This window comes from Quercus suber, unplaced genomic scaffold (genome assembly GCF_002906115.3).
Source record: "Quercus suber isolate HL8 unplaced genomic scaffold, Cork oak 2.0 scaffold_15, whole genome shotgun sequence".
NCBI lineage: Eukaryota > Viridiplantae > Streptophyta > Magnoliopsida > Fagales > Fagaceae > Quercus > Quercus suber.
In genome coordinates this window covers 490,498-502,140 of record NW_027069480.1, presented here as the reverse complement: position 1 = coordinate 502,140, position 11,643 = coordinate 490,498, and the positions used below count along the sequence as shown (strand labels likewise).

Below are 11,643 nucleotides of genomic sequence, written 5' to 3'. Positions count from 1 at the left end.
GTGTCAAACGTGTCTATTGCGGGTTACACGGGTTGACCCGTTTATGACCTGTTTCTTATTGTGTTGCTTTCGAGTTGACCCGTTTATGACCCAAATCCATTAAGGCCCAACCCTAACCCGAAAAAACCCATGTCGGGTTCGTGTCGTGTTCGTGGGTTGGGTCGAACATTGACACCCCTATTAACATGGGATAGGACAATAAATCAGTATACCAAAAGCAGAAAACGACGAGGAAGCCGGCCTTTTGGGTTGTCCTTATTTTATTTATTTATTTATTTAATTTTGAAATGAATTCTAGTTTATAGTATTAATTTTGAACTATCTGTCAACGTGTCATGTGTCATGTGTCACGCCTTTATCTCAAATAAATAAATAAATAAATAAATGAGCTTGTGCAGCGCATTAGTAAACGACGAGGAAGCCGGCCTTTTATTTTATTCTAAATCCTTTGTTTTTTACCGGGAAGATGGGGGAGTGAGTTTATAGGCGTGAATGGTTGACATATAATGTGATTACCGAGCCCCTCTGTCTCACTTCTCCACTTTTTTTTCTTTTTCTTAGCAAACGCGAAAATCACTGTATAAATATGTGTGATTCACAGGCGATGTTCTCTGTCACTTGCAATTTCAATACCTTTTTTTGAGCTTTTCGTCATCTCTACAATATTTCGCAAATCTGTGAACTAACTTTTCAAGCACATCCATCTCTCTTTTTTTCTTTTTTTTTAATAATTTTTTTCTTGCTTTTTTTGCTTCTTGAATTTAGAATATACATCAAATCTGCTTTCTAGCTTTTCTTCTACCGTAATTTATTTTCCTTTAGATGCCAACTCGCCCCCCACCCACTTTTTCTTCCAAAAAAAAGAAAATTATTTGCCTTTGTGTGATTTTAATTCTTCAAAGCTAATTGGATATTTAATTTTCCCTCGAGTTTTTTTTTGGGATATTTAATTACTGCATATCCCTTTGTTGTTGTTGTTGTATATCTCTAGCATATTTCCAATGGCTTTGATGGGCACGATGGGCACAAAAAGCACCTCCTCCTCTTCACCTTCTTCTTCTTCTACCTCTGTATGCAATTATGAATATGAAGTCTTTCTCAGTTTTAGAGGTGTCGAGACCCGCAAAACTTTTACAGATCATCTATACACTGCTTTGAAGAAAAAAGGCATATATACATTTAGAGATGATGAACAGCTCGAGCGAGGAACATTCATTAATGAAGAGCTTTCCAAAGCAATAAAAGAATCGAGATTTGCTATCGTTATTATCTCAAATGACTATGCTTCGTCAAGGTGGTGCTTGACTGAACTAGCAGAGATCGTTGAGTGCATGGAAATGAAGAAGCTAACAATTCTACCAGTTTTTCACTATGTGGATCCTAGTGATGTGAGGAATCAGAGGGGGACATTTGCTGAAGCATTTGCTAAACATGAAGAGCGTCTCAAAGAGACTATTGCAGATGTGGAAAAGTGGAGAGTTGCTTTGACAAAAGTTGCTAATATTGCTGGATGGGATTTACGAGATCGGTAAGTTTTTTTGATTTTGTTTTTGTATCTTGAATAATATTTCTTTTTTAGTGCAAATCATTTAATATTAATATGATTTTTTAATAAAAAAATTGGTTGTTTAAAATTGAAATTTCGATAATTATAATAATTATTAATAGATAATTATTATAATCATATTTGTATACTAGCCTCTGAGCACATGCTCATTCGCGTGCTCAAAGGCTCTTCTATTTTTTTGGATAAATGCTAATAACTTGCATCTATTATAATTTAGAAATATTTTCCCTATAAAAAAGAAATATATATTTTTTATTTTTCAAACAAATAAAAAGGATAAACTTTAGAGATAAATGGTAACTATAATTTCTTTTTTGAACGTAAAAGGGAAAAAAATTCTAAATTTTAGGAATTCTCTTTTTGAATTCAAAATGAAATTTGTTATTTGACATTTATGACTCTATTTCTAAATGAAGTTACTCTTCATTATTGAGGGTATTTTTAAACCACATAAAAGTCAAGATAAAAAAGAAGAATCTTCTTATATATAGTATAGATGTATAAAACTATATGTTCTAACATTAAATATTTATAATGATTAGACTCGAAAAAAAAAAAATTTATAATGATTGCCTTAATAGATGAAACTATATATATTATAACATTTAAAGAAAATATAATATGTCAAAATTTTATTGGAGGGTTTATATATAGATTATAACTTAAAGTTAATTAAAAATATATATTAAAATAATGATATATAAAATTGTGAGACCTAAAAAGTTTATGTGACACAACATTTTGAAGTCAACCAAAAACCAAATATCTTCAGTTATATATATATATATATATATATATAATTACAAATAGAAAAAATTTATTGCCAAGTACGTAATAGACCAATGCTTCAACTAAAATTTAATAGCTACTCATGAGTCTTGATGATTCAATGGTGGAGTCACTAAGAGGTCGAGGGAGCCATAGCCCACCAGGCTTGATTTTTTATATTTTAAAATGCGCTTATAAATATTTAAAAATTTTAAGTATATTGAAGTTTTGGACCCCAAATTATTTTTTTTTGTACTTTTTTTTAATTATTATTATTATTTTTTATAATGGTCTACAACCTACAATGTTGTTCCAATTCCTAATTTTTTAACCAATTAAATATTAAAGTGACTTACTGACTTGGTTGAATGCTATCAGCCTATCATGACAGTTATAGATATCCTTATCCTTCTTTACACTACGTTTAGAAGACGATGACAATATAGGATTTTTTATTTTATTTTATTTTATTTTTTAACTTTGCTTTTGCAAGTTGTCACCAATGGCTAATTCTTGTCACACATCTTTCTCACCACAGTATAACTCTTCCATATCATGCTATAAGAAAATTATATAAGTTTCTTCCCTAATTGTTTCAATTTTTTTTTTTAAATCTCCTCATCACAATTGCAATCTAAACTCCTAAAGTTTGAAGGTATTTAAATTTTATACTATGAAATTTCAAAATTTGGATTTTATCTCTCGTTGCTCTATTCCATTTGTATCAATAGCCCCTCCAATTATATTTTTTGTTAAGTGCCACATAAATTTGTCACACGTATTTAGTTTATCTAGTAAAATAATGCCACATAATTTTTGTAGCCTAATAAAATTAAATAATTAAAACTAACATGGCATAATAAAAATGACATGACATTATTTTTTTGAATGAACTAAACACGCGTTGCAAGTTTATAAGGCACTTAACGAAAAATATGGATGGAAGTACTGCTAATGCAAATAAAATAAAATTTCAAGGAATAAAATTCAAAATTTAAAACTTTAGGATGTAAAATTTAAATATTCCCAAATTTTAGGGATATAGTTTGCAATTTAGCTATTTTTAATTAATTTAATTTTTTTCAAGGTATAAAAAAAAAAAAAAAAAATCATAACTCTCATAGAGCCTTTTGCACTAACACGACAACATTCTTTATTTATTTACTTATTTATTGATGATGCCGAAAAATCGTCAGTAAGTTGCGCAGTCCTCACGTGCTCTAGGCAAAATCTACACAACAAAGAAGAAATGAAAAACCCAATAGAGAGTACCAGTGTAGTACCGGCCAAATACCCTCCAAAGGTTAAGTTAGAGAACTTTCACAATTCTAGAGTGCCAAAGCTGGGGAAAATTATGTGTACTTTATTTTTTGAGGGCTTGGGGTTTTTATAGTAAAGTAGAACCGACCTTCGTTTCTTGGGCAAGAAGGTATTTCCTTATGGAGAAGATCCTAATAAAATGTACGTATTTTGTGAGATTCTTGTCATATAAGGGTTCCTTGACCAGGGTCAAACGTAGAATGCAAGATATTTCCATTTAGGATTCCTTGGAGTTCACTTAAGCCAGATGGGTGCCACGTGGCCTTGACATCGGGCGCCCTTATGATCATACACCAAGGACCTCGTCCGCATAGAACTACCCATCATGTATTCTTTCCGTCTATCATCTCAATCCGTCATCTTAGATAATACGTATGTTTAGTACCGTCAGGTTCATTTGAACATATCTGTCATGCTTTGATTTTAATCATCTTCAGTTGCCCCCTCACTCCATGGGTCTGTCACTTTCCTTTACAGATGGACTCGTGGAGTGACGGTCTAACTCATTTTCTGAGAAACGTACTTTGATTGACAAGCTAGCCTAGGGCCATAAATGCCATAGGGGCACGAGCGAGTTTTTAGTGGTTAGTCACTTGGACCAAAGTGTCCCTTCGTCTTCTGTGCCGTTCCCTCTATATATACACGCTTCTTTACCTTTCTCTTTTACTTTCTGCAACGAATTTGCAACCTAAGCGCTACCGTCATTCTTACTAAGTTGGCATACCATCTACTCCGTGCAACCGTCAACCACTCCTTTTTGCTTTCTCCAACCGGTAAGTATTTTTCCCTCATGTTGAATTTCTTTGTTACTTGTTTAAATTTTTTCACACCCATCGTCTATGTAGACCTATCAGAGTCTTAGGGTTTATCCGTCACTTGTAGGTGACAGATGGCTAGTATGTCGAGTGAACAATCATGTGTCCGCGATGGAATGAGCTACGATGAGGTGTTTCCGTTAGGTTTGGACGACCCTGGCACCTCAAGTGATGAAAGGGAACCTTCGGCCACCTTTCCTTCCACAAGAGATGAGGACATGGATGTGGATGGGTCAGAGGGATATTTAAACAATGATGATATTGAACCTCTATTCAGTCCATCATAGGCCCTGATGGATTTAGGAAGTTCATTATGCTTCCGTTGTGGACAATAAATGACTTCAACTCCTTCGTCAAACAAAAAAAACTTTAACACCCTTAGAGAGAAGGACCAAATACCCGTCAACATCCCAATGCGTCTACCTTTTAAGCATGAAAAGTGTTACTACAAGGGTGTAGAAGACATCGAAGTGTATGAGTAGCACCTGAAAGTGGGACTAAGGTTCAATTTAAGTGCTCTTCACTGTTGTCTATTACAGTACCTTGGACTGGTCGTCACCCAAATCTCTCAAAATGCCTGGAGAGTCTTCCTAGGTGTGAAAGTACTGTATGGAGTCATGTCTGATAGGGCACGTAGGATGACGGTGGAAGAGTTCTTCCATTGCTACTATCTAGCCAAGATTACCCAATCAACGGCCATGTACAGTTTCATGCCAAAGAGTCCATTGCTCAGGCTGGTGTGCGACACCCCAGACTCCAACAAAAACTGGAAGAGTTGTTATTTCTTTATTCAAGGGGACAATTGGATGTGTTACCCTGGTGACGAAGAGTATATGCCAGTTGACAAAACCTGGGGTACCATGCCCCCGTCTGGTATGTGTCCGTCTATATTAGGCTTTTATTCCCTTATGTTTATTTGATATTCTAACTGTTTCTTTTTGCAGTTAGGGACCACTCTTGAAGAGTGGAGCTTTTTGGAAAGGATCTTCATAACCACTAAGCTATCGGAGAGGTTGTGGTCAAAACTTGTAACTTTGGATACCCTACACTGGTACTGTGACGGTCCAGAACCAACCGAGGCTATCCATCACTATGACAAACGAGTACGCACACATGAGTCCGTCACCTTATACTTGTTTCTTTTTGGTAAATTACCCAACTTTTTATCCATCCATCTTTATGCAGAAATGGAGGAAGAGAAGGGCCTTCATAAAGCAGTAAGCTGCTGCGAAGAAGAAACAGGAGGGGAGTTTGCCTCCTAAAGCTGGGGGCCATGCTAACCCGTCCATGAAGAGAAAACCATCGGTAAAGACTGACTATCTTCCAAAAAAGTCCAAAGTTACACAACAGTCAGTCGTTGGGTTAAAGGTTGAGATAAAGAAGACGGCTACTCCACCCATTCAAGGGAAGGGCAAGGGACTTATGACGGGCCATGTTCCCGTCACTAAAAAACCACCCGTCCTCCTCCACGAGGATTCCCGGTATGTGCTTAAGCAGCTTTCGTCCATCGTCACCACCAACGATTATGAGGACTTAAGCAATCACACAACTGAAGCTATAGGGGAGACGGCCTTTTTTGCATTGCGCAAGTAACTGTGTCTGTCTTACTTTTCTTTCTTTCAAATTGCCTCGTTATATTCTAACCCTCTTTTGTTTCCAGGCAATGTTAATGATGAAAGGGTTAATGAGCCATTGCCTATCCCATAAGACGGCATTGGACTGTGTTAAGGCAAAGGCAAAGGCAACGGAGGCAGAGCTGGGATAGTTGAAAGCCTGGAAAACGGTCCAGGAAAAGAAGCTTACCATGTTGGAGCAAGTTCGAGGTAAGCTGGAGAAGCAAACGGAGGTGCTGAAGCACGTCCTTGAGGACAAGGAAAAAGAGATTAAAACTGTCAAGGATCAGCTTCGTCAGGCTAAGGAAGACGTGATATAGGAGTATCGTGACTCCCGACGCCCTTCTGGCAGAGCTCAGTAGCTCCTTTACAGACAGCTTTGACGACTATTTCCGTTAAGTCAAAACTTCTTTCCCAGACCTGGACTTGTCCCATGTTTCTATTGATTCCCAAGCCCAGACTCCAGCTTAGCCTGTCCACTTCGAGAGCACTGATGAACTATTTGCTAATGATGCCCTTGTTGACGACCTTCAAGGCGACGGAGAGACTGTTCCTTTTGAAGACCAAGCCAAAGTTGCTATTGATGAAGCACGTCCATTTGATGGGGATCAGACGGTTGAAGAAAGGCATGAAGAAACCCATGATACTCAGCAGTAGTCTTTATTATTACCTTTCTACTTTGTGTATTATCACTTTTTGTTTATGTAGGAATAGTTTTTATTCCTTCCGTCACCCCTATTTTTGGGTGTTTGTAAACAATTTGCCTTTCTATTTATTTATTGCTCTGTGTTCTTTCATTTATGAATGTACCAATTTAGATAGCTTAATGCTTCCGTTAGTTCCATGGGATGGAGTCCTTAGTTGGATCTGTCTGGTTTGTTGATTAATTCTTTAATCTTTCCTTGGGGTGCATTCATATACTTAGGGACAGTTTTTGACATAATTGAGATGAGCTCGTCCGCATTCGTTTACTTTACAATTTTTTGCCCCACCCCTTGAGATGAACCCGTCTTGGCATGGACTTAAATATAAGTGATCCATTCAGGGTGAATCTGTTCTTTTTGCGGACTTGATTAATACAAGTCAACCCTTTAGGATGGACCCATCTACCTTTTGGGGTTAATAATCTCAAAGCTCCCCTTTGGATGAGCATGTCCACTTTGGACTTGATAAGTATCAGTCATCCCTTAGGATTGATCCGTCCACTTTGAGGACTTCATAATTTCAAATCACCTACTGTGGGATGAGCTCGTCCACTTTGTACTTAGGTATTAGTCGTCCCTTAAGGGTTGATTTGTCCACTTTGAGGACTTTATAATTTTAAATCACCCACTGTGGGATGAGCTCGTCCATATTGGACTTAGGTATCAGTCATCCCTTAAGGGTTGATTCATCTACTTTGAAGACTTTATAATTTAAAATCACCCCCTTTGGGATGAACCCATCCATTGTGTGGACTTAATAATGAATATGTAGAAATGTAGATAACATACACATGGCATTCCTGAATAACTCCTCTTATTATGTTAAACATGCGTATAAAAATTGTTTTTAAAAGATAAAAGACCAACCCTTTGGGCTTAAAAGAAACTGTAGATAATAAAAATTTAATTAAAAAGCAATAAAATGGAAATGAAGAGTATTGTTGTCCGTGCCGTTGTCAACTGGTAGTACTTCTTTAGGTGCTCCGTGTTCCAGGGGTGTGCAACTTTTATCCATCCAGCGTCTCCAGGTGGTATGTTCCATTCCTATGCCATGCTGTGATCATGTACAGTCCCTCCCAATTAGGTCCTAGTTTCCCCTGTGAGGTATCTTTCGTGGCGCCCGTTACCTTCCTTAAGACCAGATCTCCAACCTTGAAGACCCTACATCTGACTTTTGAGTTGTAATGCTTAGTCATGAGGTCATGGTACCATGCTAACCATTGCTCAACTGTTGCTCTGACCTCGTCCACTAGATCAAGCTGCAGGCACATAGCTTTATCATTCCCTTTTCTCGTCGTGGTTTCCTACTTTGTAGTTTGTGAGTCCTACTTTAGCCAGGATGACTACCTTGCTTCCATATGCTAGTCAAAACGGTGTCTCCCCCGTGGGCATCCTTACAGTCGTCCTGTATGCCCATAAAACGCTTGGAAATTCCTTCGGCCATATGCCCTTTGCCCCTCGAGCCGAATCTTGATGATTTTGAGCAAGGATCGGTTCGTGACCTCAACTTGTCTATTGGCATGAGGATGTGCGGGGGACGAATAGTGATTTTTGATCCCTAGCTGTGAGCAAAAGTCTCTGAAGGCGTTGTTGTCGAACTGCTTTCCATTATCTGAGACCAGTACTTTAGGTATACCGTACCTACATATGATATTCTTCCATACGAAGCTTCGAACATTCTTCTCCGTGATGGAGGCTAGGGCTTCGGCTTCCACCCATTTAGTGAAGTAGTCTATACCAACTACTATGAATTTTAACTATCTAATCGCCATTAAGAATCGCCCTATGATATCTAACCCCTATTGAGCGAAAGGCCACGATGCCGTCATCGGGGTGAGCTCCTTTGTTGGTTGCCTAATGAGGTTTCCAAATCTCTGACATTTGTCGCAAGTTTTAACGTATGCATGAGCATCCTTCTGCATGGTTGGCCAATAGTATCCCACTCAGATTAGCTTGTGCACCTACGGTCGTGATCCAGGATAGTTTCCACAGACTCCTTCATGGACTTCTCGCATGACATAGTTTGCTTCCTCGGGGATAAGGCACTTCAGGTACAGTCGAGAGAAGCCCCTTTTGTATAGAATGTCTTTAATTAGAACAAAACGCGTAGCTTGAACCTTCAACTTTCTAGAAGCCCCCTTGCCATCGGGTAGCACACCATCCTTTAGGTAGGAGGTTATTGGTGTCGTCCAATAGTTCTTAGAGCCTATCTCCTGCACATTAATGTCATCTATTAGTGGTGAGATTTGAACAAAGGACAACACCTAACTAGGGATGATCATAGGCTTTGTTGATGCAGCCTTAGCAAGATGGTTAGCTGGCTTGTTCTCCTCCCTAGGGATTTGAACAAACCTCACCTAAAGATCGATCACTTGGTCCTTTACTTGCTCTAGGTACTTCTTCATTCATTTGCCCTTGCACTCGTAGTCACTGTTTACTTGGCTTGTGACCACCTGTGAATCGTAGTACATGATCACACTTGAAGTGCCTGCTACTTTGGCGAGATCGAGTCCTGTTATTAGTGCCTTGTACTCTGCTTCGTTGTTGGTTGTAGGGAAGTCGAGTCGGATCATGCATTCAATCTCTTCGCCTTCTGGAGAATGAAGCACTACACGGGCTCCTCCTAGTCGTCTGTTGGATGATCCGTCCGTATGGATGGTCTATAGTGACTGTGCACTTGCCCCCTGGTCCTTTGTGTTGGTGAACTCCACTATGAAATCAGCAACAACCTGCCCTTTTACGGTCCTTTTACTGTATGTCGAACTCACTCAATTCAATTGCCTATAGCGCCATCTGTCTAGCTACTTCTGGGCTACTCATTGCCCTTTGCAAAGGTTTGTCTGTTAAGATGACCATAGTGTGGGCCTGAAAGTATGGCTTGAGCTTCCGAGCTACCGTTACTAACGCGAAGGCGAGCTTCTCCATCGAGGGGTATCTTTCTTCCGCACCTCGAAGTGCCTTACTAGTGTAGTACACAGGCTTCTGTACCCTGTGTTCTTCCCTGACTAAGGCTACGCTGACAGCTATCAGGGATATGGCCAGATAGAGGAATAATTCCTCCCCTAGTTTGGAGGGACTCAACAACAGTTGGGAGAAGAGGTATGCTTTCAGAACTTCGAACGCTTGCTGAAATTCAACCGTTCATTCGAAAGACTTCTTCAACGTGGGGAAGAAAGGTAGGCACTTATCCGTTACTTTTGAGACAAGCTTGTTCAGTGCAGCAACCTTACCATTTAGGCACTGTACCTCCTTGATGTTTGTTGGCGGTGTCATCTCCCTTATTGCTAGTATCTTGTCTGGGTTAATGCCAATGCCTTTTTGGGACACCATGAATCCTAGGAATTTCCTTTTCGTCACCCTAAACGCGCACTTACTTGGATTTAGCTTCATGTTATATGACCGAAGGGTGACGAAGGTCTCTTGGAGGTAGTTCAAATGGTCGTCCTCCCATATGCTCTTCACCAGCATGTCGCCCACGTAAACTTGTACATTCCTCCCAATCTGATGTGCGAACATTTTGTTTATCAATCTCTAGTATGTGGCACCCGCGTTCTTGAATTTGAACAGCATTACATTGTAGTAGAAGATACCCTGGCTAGTAACAAATAAAGTTTTCTCTTGATTGGTCTCATCCAGCTTGATCTGGTTGTAGCCAAAAAATGCATCCATAAAGCTTAGCAGCTGGTGTTTGGCAGTCGAATCTACTAAGATGTAAATTCGTGGAAAGGGATAGCTGTCATTGGGACATGCCCTGTTCAAGTCCGTGAAGTTTACACACATCCTCCACTGTCCGTTGGCCTTCTTAACAATCATTACGTTGGCCAACCAGTCGAGGTAGTATACTTCTCTTATGAATTATGCTTCCTGTAACTTATGAACCTCCTCGGCTATGGCCTTGTCCCGTTCCTACGCAAATACTCGTTTCTTCTGACGAATAGGAGTGAAGGAAGGCGATACATCAATTCCGGGGACCATGACTGAAGGGTTAATTCCGGGCATGTCCTCATGGCTCCATGCGAACACGTCTTGGTTTTCTCTTAGAAAGGTTGTAAGCACCTAACGGACCGGTGGGCTAGCTAGTGTTCCTATCTTGGTTGTTCGTTTGGGCCTAGCATCGTCCAGGATTACCTCTTCCAATCCTTCCACTGGTTCTGCCATCGTCCGCTGTTCTTTTATGCACATAGTTGGTAAATGATCGTCCATCTCAAGCATTGCAATGTAGCATTCGTACGCTGCCACTTGGTCTCCCCGTACTTCTCGTACTCTGTACTCGGTTGAAAACTTGATCATCAGGTAGTAAGTTGAAATCACGGCCTTCCATGAGTTAAGGGTAGGACGACCAAGGATGGCATTATAGACAGATGAACAATTAACAACCAAGAAGGTGACATCCCTAATTATTTGTTGAGGATAGTCACCAATTGTTATGGGCAAAATGACTGCCTCGAGGGGATATACTCTCGTTCCTCCAAATCCAACAAGGGGCGCGTTAGTTGGAATCAATCGTTCTCTCTCAATCCTCATCTGCTAAAATGCCAGGTAGTAGAGGATATCAGTAGAGCTCCCATTGTCTACAAGGACTCGATAGGTATTGTAGTCCCTAACTCATATGCTAACCACAAGCGCATCATCATGGAGGTAGTGGAGATGTCGAGCATCTTCTTCCGTGAATCCTATTACTGGGTTGTTGATTCGTGCCATCTTCAGGACGAGACCCGTTAGTTGGACGTTCTGTACCATGCAAACGTAAGTCTTGTGCACCTTTTTGGACGAACTAGAAGATGTGTTGCTCCCTACGATCATCCTAATGTCTCCCAATGGTGGCCTAAGGCGCTTGTCTTCTTTCCGCACAAGCT

At 39.7% G+C, this 11,643-nt stretch overlaps 1 protein-coding gene and 1 long non-coding RNA gene across 2 annotated transcripts; both read left to right on the top strand.

The window, feature by feature from the left end:
* The first annotated feature begins 84 nt into the window (after window positions 1-84).
* Window positions 85-1,844, top strand: LOC112009042 (TMV resistance protein N-like). Its single transcript, XM_065781963.1, has one exon. The coding sequence runs from the start codon at window positions 1,002-1,004 to the stop codon at window positions 1,530-1,532; it is 531 nt and encodes a 176-aa protein (XP_065638035.1). The 5' UTR covers window positions 85-1,001; the 3' UTR covers window positions 1,533-1,844.
* Window positions 1,845-5,661: 3,817 nt separating this feature from the next.
* LOC136071093 (uncharacterized) lies at window positions 5,662-6,880 on the top strand. Its single transcript, XR_010632403.1, has 2 exons — window positions 5,662-6,059; window positions 6,131-6,880. It is a non-coding gene; the product is annotated as an uncharacterized LOC136071093 (long non-coding RNA).
* Window positions 6,881-11,643: the final 4,763 nt, after the last annotated feature.